This window comes from Cucumis sativus, chromosome 4 (assembly GCF_000004075.3).
Source record: "Cucumis sativus cultivar 9930 chromosome 4, Cucumber_9930_V3, whole genome shotgun sequence".
NCBI lineage: Eukaryota > Viridiplantae > Streptophyta > Magnoliopsida > Cucurbitales > Cucurbitaceae > Cucumis > Cucumis sativus.
The window spans coordinates 5,858,199-5,880,557 of record NC_026658.2 but is presented as its reverse complement, the minus strand read 5'-3'; the positions used below and the strand labels follow the sequence as shown (position 1 = coordinate 5,880,557).

Sequence of the window (22,359 nt, the reverse complement as noted above, 5' to 3'; positions counted from 1 at the left end):
ATATATAAATAGTGTATTTGGGTAAGGATTGGATGTGGCAGCAAAGATTGAGTTGTTTGGTGAGACCTTGCATTGTCTTGTCCCTTTCCTCTCTCTCTTTATCTCTTCTATTTCTCTCCTTTTCTTTTTTACTTTTCTTTTTTAAAAAGATTTTTATTTATTTTAAATAACTTTCATCATTTTTCTTTCAATATTTATTGATATGAATATTTTGTTGATATTTTCCTTGCCTTTTTCAAAAGTTGACATTTTGTTAGTATCAATATTTTGCATCTAATGCTTTGGTTTGTATTAGATAAGATGGTTTGAAAATAGAGTTATCAAAACAATTTCTTTAAATAATAATAAAAAAAAAAAACTCACTTCCATTATATATTTTCCCCTAAATCATTCTCTTAAATTTAAACAAATATTTTAATTAGACCTTCAAATTTAATCATAGTCCTACAAACTCTAATAGTTATATCCTTCTAATTTTAAAAATTAAGATCATAAATATCAAATAGAATAAATTGTAGTAAATAATTTATTAATCTATGAAATTAAATTAATCCTATATTGTGAATAATAATAGAAATAATTTGAGAGAGAGAAAAGAAGTAGGGTTGGAAATTGATATTAATAAATTGTCAGAGAAAGGGTAAGGGGTAAAGTAAATATGTTTGAGAAAAAAAAGTGTCCAATGTCATCAATTTATGAGAAAGAAAAGAGTCAGATGCCTTTGTTGCTTTCTTCTTTGTTTATGTCTATTTCCACCTTCCATCCTTTCTAATTCTTTTTCCCTTATTCAAATCATTTCTCTACCCTTTTTACCTTCCTCATCTTCTTTTCCACAATCTTTATTTTTATCCTCCTCGACTAGGTTAAAATTTAAAATGTACCGTTTTCTTCTCATCTTCGTATATATTGAAACATTCGTTAGTTCTCTTCGTGATTATTTTGTCTATCTCTTCTAATCCAAAAGATTTAGAAACGAGTCTCTTGTTTTATGGATGGTTTTTTTTTTAATGTTATTAACATGAATCTTTTCTCTATTTTTCTCTTGAATTTGACGTTTTTGTTGAAGTATTTGTTATTTTTAAAAAATAAAGAAGAAGAAAATTTTATTGTTTGCTTTCTTAAGAAAATATAGTCTCTATTTAACCTTTCGTTTATAAATTTCTTGCACGAAAACCTATTATTATTAGTCAATTAATTTGGAAATGAGATAATTTTGAATAACTAAATTTAAGATTTGTATAATGTAGAGGAACAAAATTAGAGAGTTTTGAGTTTAAGAACTAAAACTAGTTAAAAGCCTAAAATATAGAGATTAAAAAATATTTTATTGTTTTACATTCAATTCCAAAATTCATTTTATTAATACAGTGTAAAACTTATAATTTAAAATTCTAACCAAAGTTTTTTCAAATGAAACAAAGTAAAGGTGTAAATTAATATACTTAAAAGAATGAATTAATACCGAGTTTAAATTGATGTAATAGTTTTTTTTTCTTTTTTAAAATTTAAAATATTACATTATTAGTTATGGGTTTTAAATAGAACAAAAAAAAAGGAAATAATAATTTTGTATTTTAGACATTAAATGCTACTTAAGTAAGAGATAAAAAATGAAGGCTAAAATTGAAAACAAGGGTCAGATATTGTTCGACCACTTCATAAATGATACCAATTGTTGAATATGCTAAACGTGTTCATTATTCTTCAAATACCCAAACCCAAAATATGTTTAAATCACCATACTCACACCCCATACATACTATCTTTTTTTCTTCTTCTTCTTCTTGATCTTTTCAATTACTATATGCTTATATAGTTTTTCTTCTTGGTTTGTGTTATTGCCATGTTGGGGTTTGGTTCATGCAAATCAATATATATAGAGAGGGGTTTCACTTAGTGGTTTTATTGAATCTAAGTGGAGAGGGTCCTCATTTAAATTCAATACTATGATATGCCTATTGCTCTTATTGCATTTTCTTATCATTATTTTTTTTGCCCACATATTATTTATTATGTACCGTACTTATAATTCCTAATTATTCATTTTCAAATTTCTCATATGCCCTTTTTAAATACATATTATATTATTAAATGGAAAAAAAGATAAAAATAAACTTCTTTGTTTTCATATATTATAAACCTAAACAAGTATTTTGTTTATTGATGAATATTTCTTTCTTTTGTCAATTTTTTCATTTTAAAAATTTTCTTAATTATTATAAAATTAATAGCTATAAGTTAATGGAAAGGAATATACTTTCTTTTATGTAATGTTGAAAAGTTAAATGTCAAAATATGTAGGAAATTGTTAAGGGTTGGTAAATAAATATCCTATTTTTTGTCACTCAATTTTTTATCCAATGAATTTTAAAATTAATCTACTATAAACGAATATAATAATTTGTTATTTTAGTTTTATGAAATTACGTTTGTTTTTTCCCCTAGAGTTTTTTTTTTTACTTTTATTTTTCCTTTCAAGTAAAAATAATTAGGTTAAAAATGACAATTAAATTGAATTTAATTAACAAACAAATATTTGTAAAAGAAAGAAAACTTATCTTTTATTTTTTGTTTAAAATTATAAATGTACCACATATGCAGCAGCTCTTGTAGGGTGATGGGTAGCTCATGATCCAAGAAGATTAGTAGGGACCCCTTCCAAAAAGGCCAAAAATAAATACTTTTCTTTTATATCTTCATTATCCCTCACCTTTAATCATTTATAATACCTCTCCATTATTTGTTAAATTATTTTGGGTACTACACACCCTTTTCAAATTATAATTTTGTGTTCAACAATTGTACATTTCATGTCCCTCCTAAATGTTCTCATCCACTGCACTCCTTATGGTTTACATCTCCAAATTTGGTTGAGTATATTTGCATGCACCCCTTTAACCAAATGTACTACTTCCCATCTAATATGATATTGGACTGCAAAAGTACTTCTAATAATAATCTTTTTCCATTCCAACAATATTCATAACAAACTTTCAAGTCAAAAGTTAATGATTTTGAAGTTTTGTGTTAAAAAAACTATAGTTAGGTGGCTTTGTTAAATCCTACGAGAAGTACTTTTCTTCTTTCAACTGCTTCAATGAATGAATATGTTTAAATATAATTCTTTTTTCAAGTTTTGCATGTTAATTTTTAAAATAAAAATTAATTAAATGTATACGAATGTCAAAATAATCAGAGAATAATTCTATATGGAAATAGTGATTAGAGATTGATATAGTATGCATGAACAACCAAACATTAAGAGAATCAAATATTATTATATGTCTTTTTTTTTTTAAGAAAATGGTTAAAAGAAAATTAGTTTTGATGATATTAGACTTTTAATTATCAAATTTTGAGTTTGATTTCAATTTAGTCTACTTCAAAACCGATTGTTTTCACTAAATACTCTCTCTTTTGTGTCAATAACCATAATTAATTAAATTTCACTATGTTTTCATCACTATTAAAATTAATTTTAAATTTTCACTTTATAATTATTTTTAATCTACTAATAAACATAAATATTAATATTGAAAATGAGTTTTTATTGAAAAATGAATACTAAGGGTGTGTTTGGGGTGAGGTTTTAGGAGATTAGGAAAATGATTATGGCCTAAACCTTGTTTGGGCGAATGGTTTTCATTTTTTAGGATTAGGGTTAAATAATCCTACAAACTATCCTACTTCATCTTTTCATAACCCTACAAATTTCTCTACTTCACTTTTTCATAACCCTACAAATTTTCCTACTTCACCTTTTCATAACCCTACAAATTTTTCTACTTCATTTTATCGTAATACTACGATATTATCATATTATCATAACATTATTATTCATATTTCTTCTCCCAAACACATATTATCATAACACTAACAATAATAACCCTAATCCCAAACACATATTATGATAACACTAAGATTATCATAATCATTTTTCTCTCTAACTCATTCTCTCTTCCAAAGGCACCATAAGGGTTTATATGGCCTCCATATTAGGTTTGACTCACGAATAACCCTAATTGGACCTAATCCCCACCACTTATCACTCCTCTCCCAAATCCCCCTTGCACTGTTTATGTCCACTCTCTCCCTCCTCGCAATGTTCACTACTCCCATTCTCCCAAGCTATTATCCTTCCCTCTCCTCTCGTTTTCCCTTCTCCGAATCCCTCCTATCTCCCTCACCTACTCCTTTCTGTGCCGTCTCCCTTCTCCAAAACTCTTTGTCTCCCTCTCCCTCATTGTCCCACAGTTTCGTACTCCCTTCACCCTCTTGCATGTTCAATTTCTTTGGGCTTTAGGGTTTTGTCATTTTTTCCCTTGTTCTAGTCCCTTCTCCGCTCATACTTCCCTCTTGCCTCTCCAATAGAAACCCCAAAATGACATAATATCTTTTTTCAGTCCATTCGGTTGATGTTGATACTTGCTCTCTGATTTTTTTGCTCATGATCTGTAACCCCAATGTAGTTATTACTTATTCTACCATTGTTAGGCATTGGCCTCTTCTCATTTGTATTGTCTTTGGTTTCTACCATTGCCATATCCCTTATCTCTGTATAGGATCTTTACTACTCCATCTTTGACTGTCATATCATTTCTTTTTGGGATTAGTGTTTTCTGTACTTCCTTTAGGCAACTGTTATATACTTCTTCTATATGCTCCACTGTTTTCTGTACTTCCTTTAGGCAATTTTTATACACTTCTACAATGCTCTACTGTTTTAGAGTACTTCCTTTAGACAACTGTTACATACTTCTATGCTCTACTGGTTCTGTTTTTTGGTAATTTGTTGTCAATATCAACCTGTTTCTTTACCCATGTATTATAGTCCCATTTGAACTAAATCTTCATTTAAGTTCATCCCATCATTGTAAATTGTTCATTCCTTGGTATGTTACTTCCAAATTCCAATTTTTTTGCACTAAGGGTTTTTCTTTTCATCTTTTCTTTCTATTTTTATTTTAATTCACTCTTTATAAGTTCCAATAATTGAACAAATTTCAAACCTCCAAGGCTGGACCATTTTTTTCTCTTTAAACCTTATATTTACTGTTGTCTTACTTTTCTTCTAATGTACAGATGGACTTCCTATCAAATAGAATTGGTATGCCTTCCTTCCTTCCTTCCTTCCTTCCTTCTAGTTTTCTGTTTTATTTTACAACTCATTGATTAATCGTTTTTTCTGACATCTTCTCAAGTTGCTTGGGAGCAATAATTTGTTAGTCGAGGATGTACACAATAATTTTTTACATTTTTTGAAATTTTTTGCTGTCACACTATTAATTAATCTTTTAAGACTCATAAGAAGTAGGTCACAAATTAGAGCTACATTAGGTTTTTTTATGTGTGCATATTTATGTGATTTGTGAAATTGAATTAAACAGCAATTAATAGTCATATTAATGAAGTTAGAAAATGCAGCACAATAACATTAGTTTGACCCCAAAAAAATTGTATGTTTTAGTATCCTTGTAATCATGGTATTGCCCCCTCTATAATTCACATAGTACAATTGACAAATTTTAGACTTTATCAAGTTGGGAGATATTTAACTTGGAACATGGAGTTCAAACTTGAACAAGTAGGAGTAGGGTTCCACCATCCAAAATCCCTTCTAAAATAATCCACAACTTTTGACTTATAAAATACACTCCAAATTGTTAAAAGCTAAATTATTTTTAAAAATATTTCTACTTTTTTAAAAGTGATAGGAAATTATACTCCAACCAAACGAAATGATAGTTCATAAAAGTTTATTACAAACTTTTAGAAGAATCAAGGTATTTTTTAAACAAACATATAAAGTTGGAGGAATTTCTTTAATAATCTAATCGTTTATCAATGATATGATAATAAAATGACATAATGGATCATTCTACCAAAGAGTGCCTATTGTATACCTTCCACAATATTAATGACTTTTTATGTTCCCTTAATTATTGCTCAACTGTGTTTTTGTTATCTTATATTTGTTCTAATTAAATTAACTTTCACAATATTCATTCATTTTATGATTACTTACTTTTTAAACAAAAGGATTATGAGCTACTTTCGGCGATTAAATATATTGAGACGAATTTCATAACAATATGATTAATAGAATTAGAATCAAAATTGGCTTTCATCATTGTTATCATCCATCTTTTTATTATTTCCATATCTTACCAAAATTTAGATTTCAATCTTATTTTCCTAAAAAAGAAATGAAAAAGAAAAGACTCTTTCTTTTTTAATTCTTCTTATTATGTTTTTAATTCAATTCTTTCAAAATAATATTTGGTGGGAGTAGATGAAAGTTTTATTTTTGATGATTATACAATAAAATCACGATATTCCATAAAACAATAAATGTAAACATTTTTTAACTACGTCATTTTTACAAATTAAATTTTAGTTAGATAATCACACATCTTGATCCATGAATAGTCTTTTGAAGGATTGTGTTTCTCTCATTTGAACTCTCTTAACTTAATTAATTTTCGGTCTTTTAAATATTTCTCTCGTTTCACCTCTCTTTAACTTAATTAATTTTTTTGATGGAGAAGTGTGAACTACTTGAATGAGGAAGTGAGAGGACCAATCCCTTAGATTCTTTTTTGTAGATACCACCAATCATATTGTTTAATTAGAACATTATCTTTTTACCTAACGAGTCTAATAAAATAATAAGTCACAAAGAGATAAAATGACATATAATGCACATGAGTCACATTAATAATATTATTATATTTAAAATAAATCTAACCATAGAAGTTCAATTCTTAACTAAAATCAACAATTATTAATTAAACTTGCTCCTAAAGAAGATTTATCATGAATGACGGAAAAAAAATAGAACTATTCAGTAACAACAATCAAGTTTATTTGTATATCGTTTTGCGATGTACCTTTCATGAATAGGTCATCAGTACTCATCACGTAATGGATCCACAAAAGTTAGTCATGATACTAACTTATAGTATTTACAACGTCAGTTACTTATGACATTAGAGTTATTACTTAATGATCACAAAATGATAGAACATACATCATTTCTACTAGACATCGTATTAGACAATTAGTGTACTTTCGACTAATCCATGAGTTCGACCTATGTTGTTGTCAAAATACAAGAATTTATAGAAGATGTTTTTCCATTCTATGCCATTTACTTAGGATGACTATTGCATTAGTCGGAACAAAAGTTATAGATGTTGAGGAGATGGTTGTCATGTTTCTGCATATATTAGTGCATGACGTGAAGAATCAAATGATTCAAATAGAATTCATACGGTATGGTGAGATTATTTCTAGACCTTTCAACATTGCCTCTTGTTAGCGGTTTAACGCTTGCACGATGAGTTGTTGAAAAAACCTCAGTCAGTACTAAACTAATGTACATAGCAATGGTTTGAGGTAAGTACCAATTGTATGGATGTTAGTTGCATGTGTCTACATATGTGTATGAATAATTATAATTTTACAATATCGTAGAATTGTCTAGGTTCGTTAGATGGCACATAAGGTAAATGTCAGTGCAACTAATCGTTCATGGTATCAGACACAAAAGGATGAACTTGCGACAAATGCACTAGGCGTTTGCAATACGAAAGACGATTTTATATTTGTTTTAGTTGAGTGGAATGGATCGATAGCCAATTTCTGAATTCTTAGAGATGCAATATCAAGACCTAACGAACTAAAGGTTCTAGAGGGTAAATAGCTAGACATATTTTCTCTACATATTGTTTATATTCATATGATGAGATTTGAAATAACCGAGTTATGAACAGAATATTACTACCTATTTGATGCTGGATACCAAAACGTTATAGGTTTCTTGGCCTCATATAGAGGAGAAATATATCATCTTTCATAGTGGCGTGGAGGAGGTAATGCACCAACAACAACATGAGAGTTCTTCAACATGAAACATTCTTCTACACGAAATGTCATTGAAAGAGCGTTCAGATTGTTAAAGGGTTGATGAGTAAATCTAAGAGAAAAGTCATACTACCCAGTCCAAATCCAATGTCAAACTATGATGACTTGTTGTCTTCTAAACAATCTTATCAATAGAGAAATGACTAACAATGAAATTATTGACGATTTAGATGAGAGTAATTCTTCTTATTATTATTATATGATACCAATACAAACATATATTTTTATTCTCATTATCTTTTCTCAATAAAATCTTCCATTAAATCAACTTTTATATTCTAAAAATAGTTATATTTTTCAAAAATCAAATCTTCTCTCTCTTCATTCAATCCATCAAACCCATACAACTTTATTCTGTCACCAAAAATATATATACTTTTACGAATAATTATATTTTTCTAAAATATATTTATTTTCTTTTTCTTTCTAAACAAATATCCTCTATCCAAATTATTAATTATCTTCCCCAGTAATTATTTTTTCACAAATTGAATTAACTTTACCATTTTTCATAATAATTATATATATAACCACATATACATATAATTATCAATTTTATAATAAAAATTTCCACCCTTCAATTTAATTAAACAACATCTAAATTATTAAATAAATTTCATTTTCCATAAAACCAAATAATTTCCACAACTTTACTTAAATCTCATAACATAAAATTAAATCAAATTCTCAACGATCACTACGAATTCAAATCCTCTAATTAATTAAATATTCATCCAACAAATATCTAATTAATTCTAATATCTACGAAATCAAATAATTTTTAAGATAAACGCTCAATAAATTAAACATAATTATTGAGGCATTTTCCTCAACTTAATTTCAAATTTTATTAAGATCTTAAGGATTTTGGATGTTATTTTATTCAAAATTGACGAGAAAAAGATTTAATTTGATGGAAAAGAATTAAAAAAAGGGAAAAAGGAAAATGGAAAAGTAATAATGATTATAATATAATAATATATTTATAATAATAATAATAATATATTATTATTATTATTATTAATATATATTTTTTTTATAAAAACAAACCCTTTTCGTTTTGCATGCCCTCACTCCCTTTCAGCTTCTCCTTCCCCTTGGTGTGATTCAGTCGTTGCCCGCCTTCCACAACCGTCTTCCACCTGCAGCCGACGTCAACCAGTCACTCTCGCACCGTTGCGTCTCCGATAACCCTCATTGTCGACCGTCTTTGTCTTCTGTTGAAGCTAAAACCCAGTCGAAGCATTCAGTTTCCTTCGCGTCTGCTCTCCATTCGTGAAGCGCAGTCGCCGACCGCTACTGATCTCTGCCATCTGTCTCAAGCCGTCGTGTATCCATTAGCTGAGACGCTCGTTGCCCCGTCAAGTCGCTGCCACCGCATCGCGTTGTTCGGATCTGAACCAAGCGGTTTGTTTCCGTTCGCTGAGCTTCAGTTGTTGCAGCTGAGTTTCGTGTCGATCGGTCATTCATCCAAACGTCCTTCTCTGTTTTGCTTGCCGTTGTTAGTTCGTTTTGTGCGATGTTGCCTCTGCCTTGCTGTGAACCATTGGGTTTTTTGTTTGGTAAAAATAAAATCGTGGGTTTTATGATTCCGTTGTGTAATTAGGTTGAGGTGTAATGTTGGATTAATTAGTTGGTTGATATTGTTTCTTGAAGGTACTATAGGAGGATATCGATCAAAACCTTGATTTTCTAATAGGTTTGGGTTGGGTTCAATTTCCCATTTGACTTAGGTAAGTTGTGAAATTCAAATTCAGGTGAATTAAATGGATATTATTGTTGGAGAAAGTGTGTTAAGTTTTTCATCTTTGTGTTTAGATTTGTTTCGTTGGACTTTAGTTCGATCAAGAAACTTAATAGACTTAAGGTAAGGGATCTCTATTACTAAACTCTATGTCAAAGTTGCAATACATTGATTGAAAAGACTTATATCAAATAGAATGTATTGATGATTTACTGTTGGCTAGATTGATTAAACTGAGGTGGTTGACGGTTATGCATGAGTTTGATTATTTTGAGGAATTGCTACACTAATGATTGATTATGTACTAGTATGGATAATTTAACTGATTATGTGTTGAACTAAAAAGTTGACGATAGGTTGGATTGTATTTAGTTGACGATAGGTTGGATTGTATTTTCTTGATTGGACGGTTTGAATTGTTAGAATGGACTGAGGGGAAATTGTTAGCTTTATCTATGGGTAGTTTGCAGGTGTCCTACGAGATCACCACTTATTGTGCATCCTTCAAGAGCATAAGAGCATTAGACTAATATGTGTTTCCCTCGGGAGTACTAGACTAATATGTGTATTCGTCGGGATCACTAGATTGATATGTGTATCCTTCTGGAGCATTAGACTGTTATGATGTAGGGTACCTTCCAATAGGTAGTTAACAATTTTACCCCTAACGGGTTACAGACCAGTAATGGGTCACTTACTGGGTGTACTTTTATACTCACCCTTTTCATGGTTAACTTTTCACGTTAAGGTAACACGGGAGGTAGACCTGCGAGGGACAAGAAAGACTCATGATTACCATATAGGAACTCCCTTTCAAAATGCTTCCGCTTAATGTCTTTTACTGTTTTTATTTTGAACATTTATTTTGTTTGAAATAGGGTCTGAATAAAATTTCTTGATGTCTATTCGACTTTTAACCGCTTTTACGAAATTTTATGTTTAAACAAAGTGTCTTCATGTTAAAGTAAGAATCTCAGCTTAGATAGAAAAGTTGGGTTGTTACATTTCGATACTATGATGATCTATTATATATCTTCGGGAAAGATCGGGCTACGAGAGCACGATAAGAGATCTTTGCTGTTGTAGGGTTTAATGTGCCAAACAATTTTGATGGTGTTCCCCATAGTGATAGTCAAGGAGTGGATATGTCACCAGATGAGATGTTGGGAACACGACTAGGTCGATCAAGTGAAGGAAGAAATGCTTCGAGTGGAAGCAAGAGGAAATGAGGTGGCCAACGTTATGAAATCGTAGAGGTCATTCAAAATGCAAAGGAATTGGTAAATGATCAGTTAAAGGCAATTACAGATTCGCCAAAAGAAAAGCGTGCAATGGAGGTCAAACTAAGTATGAAAGTCGTGAAACAAGATGTCCTTGAACTAAGTAGCCAAGAGAGAGGGTAAAGCTTATGCGAATCATATTCCGCATTGTGGATGACATAAACAGATTCATATTGATATCCACATACATGAAATTGGAGTATTGCACCATTCTGTTGGAAAATAATATTTGACCAGTTGTCGATATTTTTTTTTTTTTTTTTTGTAGGTGGTTGTGTGACTTTACTTTTCATTTAACTTTATGAACTTTTTATCTACCTTTGTATTCTACCCACTTATGTGCGGATGTTATCTAACTTAATATATTTAAATTTGATCACTAAGAACATATCAACAATTTTCTATATCTTTTCTTACGTAAATAACTCCGTAGCCAATTTGTAGGGATGTATGTGTAACATAATTTCAAACACAATTACCTAAACAAATGAGAAAATTATTTTATAGAGATTAAATCCAAATTTATTAAACGAGCATCGTAATTAACAAAACTTAATAAAATCAATTTAAGAAAAATATATATTTCATGTATCATATATATGTATGGCAAAAAAGAACAGTGAAACACTAGACTATAATAATCCACAAAATATAATAATTTGCATTATAATAACATACACTCTAATGCTCCGCACTCCAAACACAAAATAAAATAACCCAAAATACTCTACACCTCAAGACTATTATAACCCACTTTGCGCCCAACGCCCCTAAAAGTAGAAATATTGAAACAGAAAAATGACATCGAACAAAACTCAAAAGTGAATAGTAGACTAGTTAAGGGAATTGTTTGTTAACTACTTCTACACATCCTCTTTTTTCCGTGTTTGATTCGGTGTTTACTATTTTTTAACTATTATAAACGAACTAAAGTTTGCCATCCAAATAAAAATGATAATAACCAAAAATAACTCCAAATAAAAGTTAAAAGATAAAATAGAAACTATAGTCTAAAAAATTGGGAATTAAAATGTATTTTATTTTAAATTAAAAAGAAAAATTGCTTTAAAAATGAATCATAAAAAATAATAATAATAATTTAGATAACAAAGGAAGAAAGGAAATATCGTTATCGCGATGAAGGTGAAGTTCATCAACAATAATGCTTGTAAATATATATATATATATATAAAAGTAAAGGGGTATCCATCATGTACAAAAATGTTTGGAAAAAAGTGATAAAATTGTTGGGTTTTGATGTGATTTTGAAAAGAAAAATTGAAGAGAGTGTCATTTTCCCAAACACAATTATCACTAAAAAACAAATTCTCGAAAGATGGCCTTCTCTCCTATAACTCTATGCTTATGAAAGGTGTAGTCAATATGTTTTATTTTAGGGTTTCTCTCTCTCTCTACCTCTATCACTTTCTTTTACTATCCTAATTCATCTTCTTCCATTTATATGTTTTTTTTTTTAAAAAAAAGATTGTTTAGTAAATAAATTTTATTTGATTCAATTTTTTAAAGTGTTTTTATTCTCTTTTTTTTTTTTAAAAAAAAAGATCAATAACTATTAAAAAATACACTTTCTTAAGCAAAAATGAAATAATTAGTAGCATGTTTTTCCAAGGAAATATTAATAAACTTTGATATTCAACAACTTATAAGGTCGTTAAAGGTTGTATTATACAATTATAGGCAAGTTTCGACAAAAGAATCATTTTAATTGAACATAATTCAATGAAAAATTCTATGCATAAAACATAGTATTGGAAACTTTACCATTTAAAATGAATATAGAATTTGTATAAGTGTATTACAACTAGAAACAAAGAGTTGAACATTTTTGTACATCTAAGTACGATAATTATAGGGGGAAATTAAGCCAATGAATTTTGTGATTTATTACATTTAAAGTGAAAGATATATAGTAATTAAAGGATATGTGGTAAAAAGGGGCATGTGAAGAGTACTATCACTATAGTGGTATATGTTGCTTTCAATGTGGGACTTTGACACATAATCAAATGTCCTTTTACACTTCTATCTCTAAAATAATTAAAAACCCCTCAATTCCTTCACCTTTTTTTCCTACCATTTTCATATTTCTTTTCCTTTCTCCTCGATACGTTACCTTTCAAACTCATTTCAATAATTTAATTTTAGAAAGAAAAAATATCTCATCGTAAATTATTTTTGCTATCACTATCCCTATCTTAACCGACATTTCTAAGATTCGACAACTCACTAAGAAAAGAAATATTATCATACATTTTACCACATATGTGGATGGTTAAAATCTATTAACTTTTTACGTGAGACGTAGGGATTGGGTGTAATTGTGAATATTTATTAAAGGACAAAGCTGGTGGGCTATAAATCAAAAGAAAAATCAACATCCTTGCATGTATTATATATGTATATGTATATATATATTGTAAAGTGGAGTATACTATATGGACAAATTTCCATTAATATCTATCACTTTTTCTTAATAATAAGAAAAAAGTGTGTGTATAATACATACACACTACATTTTCTAACCTTGAAAAATCCACCACTCCAACTTCTTATTTGTAAGTCTTAAGGAAAAAGACTCTTCTCAAAGACTTTAAACTATCAATATCACATTTTTTCATTTTTCTTTCTTCTTTTTTCCCCTAAAAAAAGGTAATAGGTGGGGTATACATTTGAAATTGATTTTTTTAATGCCTTTAATTTTTTTTTTTTTTTTTGTGTTTTACTAAAATTATTAAATTAAAGTAATATACTTCCTCTAGACCGGGCCTTAGGCTATTATGGGTTCAAGATTAAGTGGGCCAATTTTAATTCAGTCCAGCCCATTGAAGGCCCACACTGCATGTTTAATTTGTTTACTTTTATCTATCACTTTTATTTATGCATTTTCTCTCTCTCTTTTAGTATAGTTTTGGAACAAAAGGTAGGAATTCAAACTCATTGGTTTTTAATTTTTTTTTGAAGTGTACTATGAACAACTCTAAATTTGCTTTGTTATCTAATTTCTAAATTAAAATTTGAGATTGAAGGTTGTTTATTGAGATGCTACTCACAATTGCTATTTACTATCCAAGTAGTGGTCAAGTTTTACTTTAAAATGAGACTTCCATGTTAAAACGACCCACATTTGATCATAATAACATTTGTTCAATGATTAATTTTAAAAAAAATTAATGACAAGATAGACTACTATATGTGATAATTCGTAGAAATACAAGTTATTGTGGCTTTTTAGGTCAATAGATGGAGTCAAAATGCGAGAGAAAACACCAAAACATGTAGCTTTTAGTGCAAATTTATAGTATCAAGAGAATGCACTTTACCTAAGTCATTACGCCTGATTAACTATACTTTCAAGTATTTTTACATGCAGGATGACGAAAAAGAAGAAATGAAATGAATCGCAAAAAGAACTCATGTAAGAACTCAACGATAAAAAGTTGTCAGACGAGTCGTAAGTCGAGATGCTAGCACACTATTACGCGAGATGATTCATTATAGCATTGATGTAATGTTGGAGCTGATGTGACAAGAAACGATTAATTTCTGCATTGACATTTGTAGGCAAGGACAAATGTGCAACATAGGAAGGACGAATCATAGGAAGGACGGATGTGCAGCATAAGGTAATTAATTTATTGCCTAATTATGCCTATACGTACTTCCACCTCCACCATTAACAAGTATAGAGGAGGTCATCCCTTAAAGAGGTTAGTGGAAGTACGGGTTTCAGAGTCCTTCACCATTTGTAGTAATATTTCTTCCTCCACCTCTTCTCAGGTCAACATTTGAGTGAAAGCTTAGAGAGAGATAAGAGAGATAGGAGAGAGAAGCTTACCCACAATTTTCCTAACTTGTAAAAGAGCCGAGGAATGCACGTCAATGCATTCTACGGCTCGACACATTTCTTTACTATCCATTTTTGTACTTTATAATGTGTTGTGTGAATATTCTTATTTTTATGATCGAGAGGCCTGCATTATTTATACAATGTATGTTTTACCCATTGTCTTTCCTCAGTTTCTTTATTATTCATCTTGTTAAAGTGTTTTAAATAGTTTAAATGTGTATTATGCACTTGATAAAGAATCTTTAATTATAAGACTCATCGTGTTTAGTCTGAGCTTAATTCAGTCATTTGGCCAACGCTCACCGCCAACTACTCGAGAGAGTAAGTAACAAGGACCTTGTTAAACATGCACAGAAGGGAGTTTGAAAACAAACTCCATTATGGCGTTTTTGTCTTTAATCATCTGTGTCTCAAAAGGAGAACAAATGTGCTGTTTAGATACCGAGAGCTTGCTCGCCTTAAATAGAGAGGTAATGTGATGCTTACAGATAAGGAGATCTAGATATATATCACTTGATCTATCGTTACCATTTGTGTCTCAAAAGGTAATTTTGGTATTTTACATTGTGGGTTAGTAAGCTTTTTTCGTTTTCAAAATTGTTCTATACATTGTAAATATTTTGTTTGTTTGTTAAATTTTTTAAAAAATCCTACATTTTCACATCTCTATAAGTATTCAATTTTCACTTGTTGGCAAATTAAATATAACAAAAAGCAACATAAAAGTTGGTGTAAACTAACCCATTTGAATAATATAACATATGCTTAGTGGTCATAGCCACATGTCTTATAAATAATATTAATAGATATAGATGTCGTCAACATGAGTTTAGCTCAACAGACACCTGTATGTTCTTGTAGACAAGAGGTTTTGGGTTCAAATCCCCACTCCAGCAATTAACTCATTTAAATAGAGGGCTTTGGTGGATTTGTAAAGACACACAAAAATTGGGAGAAACATTTACTAAAACATTTTCATATTCTGAACTCGTCTCATATAACAAGTTGTTAATGAAAAATAAGGAATCTCGACTTGAAGCGAATAGTTTTACAAAATCGACACAATTGGTGGATCAACAAATGGATCTATGTCTGGTAGACAGTGCAACCACACACAATACTTACAAATAAAAAATATTTTTTCAAACTAACAATGCTGAAGTAAAAGTCTATACAATATCAAGTTCGACAAATTTGATTGAAGGATTTGGAAAAGCAAATATTATTTTGCCTAAAGGAACAAGATTCATAATTGATAATGTGTTGTACTCTACTCAATCAAAAAGAAATCTATTGAGTTTTAAAGATATATGTTACAATGATTATCATATTGAGACGGGTAGAAAGAATGAAATAGACTATCTTTATATTAAATCTACTGTCTCAAATTGGAACATATGCAACAATTAACCTGAAGTTTATGAATCTAAACATATTTGCAATTTGGCATAATCGATTGAGTTATCTAGGATTCATAATCATGAGAAAAATTATTAAAAATTTACATGGACATCTATTGAAAAACCAGAAGATTATTCAAACTAATGAATTATCATGTGATGCTTGCTCTTAAGGAAAATTAATAATTAAACCATCACCAGCTAAAGTGGGAATCAAATCACCTACATTTTTTGAACGAATTTATGGTAATATTTGTAAACTGATTAACCCATCAAGTGAACCATTTATGTATTTTATGGTATTAATAGAAGCATCCAACATATAGTTACATGTGTGTTTATTATCAAGTCAAAATCTTGCATTTGTAAAATTACTTGCTCAAATAATTAAGTTATGCATAGTTTCCTTATTATATATATATTTAAGAAAAATCGACTTGATAATACTGGTGAATTTACATCCCAAACATTTGATAATTATTGTATGTCTACAAGGATAAGTGTTGAACATCCTATAGTCCGTGTTCATACACAAAATGGTTTAGCAAAATCATTTATAAAACATTTGCAATTAATTCTTAAACCTTTGCTTATGAGAGCTAAACTCTCTACATCTGTAAGGGGACATGTTACTCTGCATGTTATGTCACTTGTGTGTATTAAGTCAGCAACGTATTACAAGTACTCACCATTACAACTAGCATATGGCCCATGAGCCAAATATTTCTCATTTGATAATTTTTTATGTGCAGTATATGTTCCAATATCTCCACCACAATGTATTAAGATCGGTTCTCAAAGGAGGCTTAGAATATAATCACGTTCAGATTTTTAATCGGTTTGGCTATGTATGAAAATTTGGACATGCATCTTACGGATGTAGTCATAACATATTTATATGGATCTCTTGAAAATCATATTTATATGATCTCTTGATAATGATATTTATATGATCTCTTGATAATGAATGATATTTATATGATCTCTTGATAATGAATGATATTTATATGATCTCTTGATAATGATATTGACTATAAGGAGACATATTCTTCGGTGGTGGATGCAATCACATTAAGATTTTTAATCGGCCTGGTTATGTATGAAAATCAGAACATGCATCTTATAGATGTAGTCACAACTTATGGATGTAGTCACAACATATCAGATGAAGAACGTGGCGACTTAGCTAACGACGGGTGACTGAAGAGACACGGTGGTTGACGCTAGGGCACGAGGAAAAGGAAGAGTGAGGGAGAATGAGGAAGAAGGGTGCATGCAAAACGATGGAGGGTTTAATATTATAATAATATATTATCATTATTATTATATTATAATTATTATTTCTTTCCCTTTCTTCTTTTTTTCTTTCCATAAAATCTTCATCTCTTCTCACTAAACTCCAACAGACAACACATCCAATTTTTTTTTAAATCTTAATAAAATAAGATAATTTAGGTTGGAGAATTGCCTTTAAAATTTTAGGATGTGAATTTAAAAGAAAAAATAAATAATTTTCATCATTCTTTCCGATCGTCAAACAAGAATTATCATAATTCCCTCGTAATTTTTCTCACAAATAAAGATTATCAAAATCTTTACTTTTCATAATTTAAGGATTATCATAATTCTTTCTTCCATAATCTTTTTCTTTCCTCAAATCGTAAATATTTTATTGTTTTGTTATATTTTTTTTGAAAGACATAATTTTTTTTAGAAGATATGGGAACAAACTAAGATATTGGAAATTTAAAGTTTATTAAAAAAAAATAATCTAAATTTAACATTCACAATTTAGAAATAAATTTTGTATTTATTTTATCATAAAAAAAGGAAGAAAAAACATAAAGAAAGACATAGTAAGAAGGCCACTCGCGGCTTCCGCGCGTGTAAGTCGGTCTCGGCCACCACTTCTGCGTTTCACAGTGAACAATGGAAGTCCGAAGTAGGAAGTAAGGAGCTAAACGATGAGCTTCGTCAATCCATTCAACAACTTTTTGAATTCTTCTTTAATTCACTCTACCATTTCTTGAATTTCTTTGCATATTCCAACGAACCCCCAATTTGGTTTTATTTTTATTTTTTGTTTTTTTTCCACTATGATCGTCAACCATAAACCCTAGTTTTTTCTATTGTTTGGTTTTCGATTCAACATCCTCCAGCTGCATCGATCCTGCTTTGAACTTGTAAGCAATCGTGATTTTTATGGATTTTTCTATACCCCTAGTTCTAGTTCCATTCGATTTTCTTCTCTTTTTGACATTCTCGAAAATCTAGGGTTTTATCATCGTGGCAGATTACATGAATGGCTTCAGTGCTGCAAGGTGATGGTGATGCGGGAGGGAATCCCAGAAAGAGGGATAATGACAAGTTTAATGCCGGAAAGCAACAGAAACAGAGTAAAATTGCTAAACGCGTAGCTCGTAATTCCCTTCAGACTCCCACTGTCGCGGCCACCAATGGCGGTGCTAATCCGTCTTCTCCTTCTCATAACCCGATCGATGCTTTGGTCACGTCTAGGTTTTATTCGGGTCAAAATCACTGCAGTGAACCGGTTAATGCCGAGGAAGTGCCAGTATATACGAGGTTTGAGAACCGAGTTAGGATTAATTTGAATTCAAGATCGAGGTTTGGGATTAAAGAACTTACAACGAAGCTGAAGGGTGAGCTCGATCAGGTTAGGAGCCTCGTGAAGAAGTTTGAAACTCAGGAGCTGCAGCTTAGTGGTTATGGTGGTGATGTTGGACATAGTCAATCACAGTTTTCAGCTAATAATTTGGTAGAGAGGGTGGGTACTGTTAGTACAATGAAGGTTAATTCCGAGGTGGGTTCTGCAGATGTGCCTGCATCGAGGCTTGTTCGATGTGCTTCAGTGGCAGAAAACTTTGGAGAGTTTGCAGAGAAAGAGGTGAGCAAGCATAAAAATTCAAAATATGCTTCTACAAAGGAGCTTCCGATGTCGGACTGTAATTTGAATGGAGGTAAGATTGGTCCAGTGCTTAAAAGCTGTAGTAATTTGCTGGAAAGATTGATGAAACATAAATTTGGTTGGGTATTTAATGTGCCTGTTGATGCAAAGCGTTTGGGGCTTCATGATTATCATAAGATCATAACGAAGCCAATGGATTTAGGTACCATAAAGATGAGACTGAATAAGAATTGGTACAAATCACCAAGAGAGTTTGCTGAGGATGTGAGACTAACATTTAGCAATGCCATTACATATAATCCAAAAGGGGAGGATGTTCATATGATGGCTGAGCAGTTGTCTAATATATTCGAAGAGAAATGGAAGACAATTGAAGGTAAACAAAATGTTGGTAAGGGATTTCAGGTGGATGATGGCTCAGTTTTACCTACACCCACCTCTAGGAAATCTCCAGCTCTTGCCACTCGTCCAGTGGAATCGAGAACTTTCAGTAGATCGGATTCTACAACAAAGCATTTCCTTACCTCCAATCCCAAACAGCCCCCCACAGATGTTGCTCCTCCTGATAAGAAACCAAAAGCAAAGAATCACGAAATCAGAGATATGACTTATGAAGAAAAACAGAAACTGAGCATTGACCTTCAGGATTTACCATCAGATAAATTGAATAATGTTGTCAAGATTATCAAGAAAAGAAACCAGGGACTGTTCCAAAACGACGATGAAATTGAGTTGGATATTGGCAGTGTTGATTCTGAAACCCTCTGGGAACTTGAGAGGTTTGTAGCAAATTACAAAAAAAGTTTGATCAAGAATAAGAGAAAAGCTGATGCCAATCTTCAATCTGGAGAAAAATTGTCTCACTACTCGACCAATGATACTGTAAGACTTGCATTAAATTAGTTTCAGTTTCAACTTCTTTCTTACGATAAAAGGTCAGCAGGGTAAAACATATATTGTAATGATGCAGGATCTTCTTGCAGTGGCTAAAGCAGGAGGAAAACCTGTAGGAGGCAATGCAGGTGAAGTTATTGAAATCTTTTGTAACTGTTTCTTTAATTCTTTTCATTCTAAGATTAACTAGATTTTTTATAACATAGAAAAGGAATAAATAAACAACAAAAAGAAAGCATAGCAAAACAATAAACCACTTGATACTAGGTTATTGTCTGCACCATGTTGTCGAAAGCTTTGTAGAATGTATAATTTTAAGGGTCATTCCAAATTACCAATTTTCTGTGCATGTGTATAAATTTGTGGCTTTAGCAGTAACTCGTAAAGCTAAATGATTATATAATCTATGCACTATTTTCTAAAACTTCATCCATTTACTTCTTTGTTGTACAGACTCTGAAAATGATAGTTCCTCGACATGTGGGGATGAAAATCAGTCTTCTTCAGGTTGAATTGACTAAGGTAAGGTAAGAAGTCAAAGTCTAGTACTGAACCCAGTTGCTTGCTTTGTATTCTTGTTGGCTTGGGAGTTTCACATATGAAAGATATTTTCTAACATGTGATTTTGGCTGAATCAACAATCTTAAAACTGGCTACCGGTTGGTGTGATAGATATGGGATATTTTTGTGGTACTCTTTGTTCTTTCCCAATATTTAACGACTTGCAAACTAAGAAAATGTCTAGAAAGTTCGTAGTTATTTTCTGGGGCGTCATCATCTTTCTCAAGTTTATTCTATAACCTTCCAGCATCTACAATGCATGATCCCTTTTTCTAACCCATTACTGAAATAATCCTGTATGAACAATCATATATTTTGTTCTTTTTGCCATTTTATTTGAAGATATTTCCTTCTAGGCCTCTAACCTAATGGTTGTGTCCTTGCTTGCATTTAAACCAAGATATTGTACCGTGATATCCAATTCCATTATTTATGGCCCTTACTATTCCGTTGCACTTCCCTTTTTCATCATGATAAATTTTCTTGTAGCTTTGCTCAAAGAACCTCTAAACCTTTACCCAACATTCTTTCGTACGCAAAATTACAAAAAAAGAAAAATATCCTTGGTACTTTGTCCTTTTTGTAAATAAAGTATCCTTGTTCTTTCAAAAGCTATAATATTATCCCTGCCATTTGTAAATGTTTCAAATCCACTCTCATACAATCATAGAAGTTGAGACTTAAAATGCGTATGACAGTGTTCTTGTCCCAACTCCTAATTTCCATTCCAACTCACTGATGCAAAGTTGGAGGTTTCAATTTTCATCTTCTTCTAACAATCTAACAGATTTATATTTCTACAAGGGGTAATACTTGAATTAAGTGGCTAGGTTTAAAGGGTTTTTTCTTTCCAATGCAGTGTCGTTTTGCCACTAGTTTTCAGTGGAGGCTTTCAATTTACCAAAAGAGTAACATGTCATGTTGCGAATCAAAGTGTTTTCTTATGATAGATGAAACTAAGTGTGAAATCTGAAATTGATGAGCTCCTTTCTCTGAAACAGGATGAAATAGTTTGGTGACTTAAAGAACAATCTCACTTCCCAAGCAAATTCAGATTCAGAGGGAAGAGATCAAAAGAGTGTTTGATGATTTTAGATGATGGATTCAGCAATCTCATTCATGGTTTCCTTTGCAAATTAATCAAATAGTCATTTCCCTCATTTCCTCTTTTGACAATTTGTAACTCCATATTTTTGTAAAATAACTCCAGATGGCATAAGGCATAAGTCAATTAATTCCCCCTTCACATTCTAGGATTGATCATGTTCCCAAACTTTTTCAAATCCTTGTAACATTTTATGTTAGCAAATAACATTTGTATATATTATCCACTTCCTCATGAAATGAAAGTTGTGTATGGAACTCGACCTTGGGAAATTTAACATTTTCTTTATATAGGTGGGAGTATGAGAATGAAAATTGTTTGAATTTGAACCTTGAAACAATGTAACAAAGTAACCACTCGAGGAAAAAGGCATCTCCACAAAATACAACGAAGGCTTTGACAAGCAAAACCTCGAAATTAAACTACCCAAAATACATCATTTACAAATGCTTAACTGTGTGTTCTTAGAGATAGCCGGCTTGCCCTACCGTACCAATTGGAATTGTGAAAACTTATTTTATAATATATCATATCGTCCAAATAAATACAACCCACTACGAATATAAACACAATTCTCCATAAACCCCTTCAGAATTCAATTAAATACATAGCCATTCATTTCTCTCCCTACACATTATTTGTGTAACTGTGTTCT

General features: G+C 30.8%; 1 protein-coding gene across 2 annotated transcripts; it reads left to right on the top strand.

Annotated features, from left to right (window-relative positions):
• Positions 1–18,065: 18,065 nt before the first annotated feature.
• On the top strand, positions 18,066–21,981 carry LOC101210418 (transcription factor GTE3, chloroplastic). 2 transcript variants are annotated; one of them, XM_004137257.3, is made up of 5 exons: positions 18,066–18,401; positions 18,493–20,026; positions 20,115–20,166; positions 20,492–20,565; positions 21,601–21,981. In XM_004137257.3, the coding sequence occupies exons 2-4, from the start codon at positions 18,521–18,523 to the stop codon at positions 20,548–20,550; spliced, it is 1,617 nt and encodes a 538-aa protein (XP_004137305.1). In that variant the 5' UTR covers positions 18,066–18,401; positions 18,493–18,520; the 3' UTR covers positions 20,551–20,565; positions 21,601–21,981. The 2 variants fall into 2 exon arrangements, with proteins under 2 accessions (XP_004137305.1, XP_031740267.1); XM_031884407.1 differs by having other exon boundaries at positions 18,066–20,026; positions 20,492–20,560.
• Positions 21,982–22,359: the final 378 nt, after the last annotated feature.

Bases quoted from the DNA above. Each gene is read 5' to 3' on its own strand.
- LOC101210418 (XM_004137257.3), top strand. From the start codon at position 18,521: ATGGCTTCAGTGCTGCAAGGTGATGGTGATGCGGGAGGGAATCCCAGA. The intron at 20,027-20,114 runs GTAAGACTTGCA...GTAATGATGCAG, and splicing joins ACTACTCGACCAATGATACT to GATCTTCTTGCAGTGGCTAA. The intron at 20,167-20,491 runs GTGAAGTTATTG...TTTGTTGTACAG, and splicing joins ACCTGTAGGAGGCAATGCAG to ACTCTGAAAATGATAGTTCC.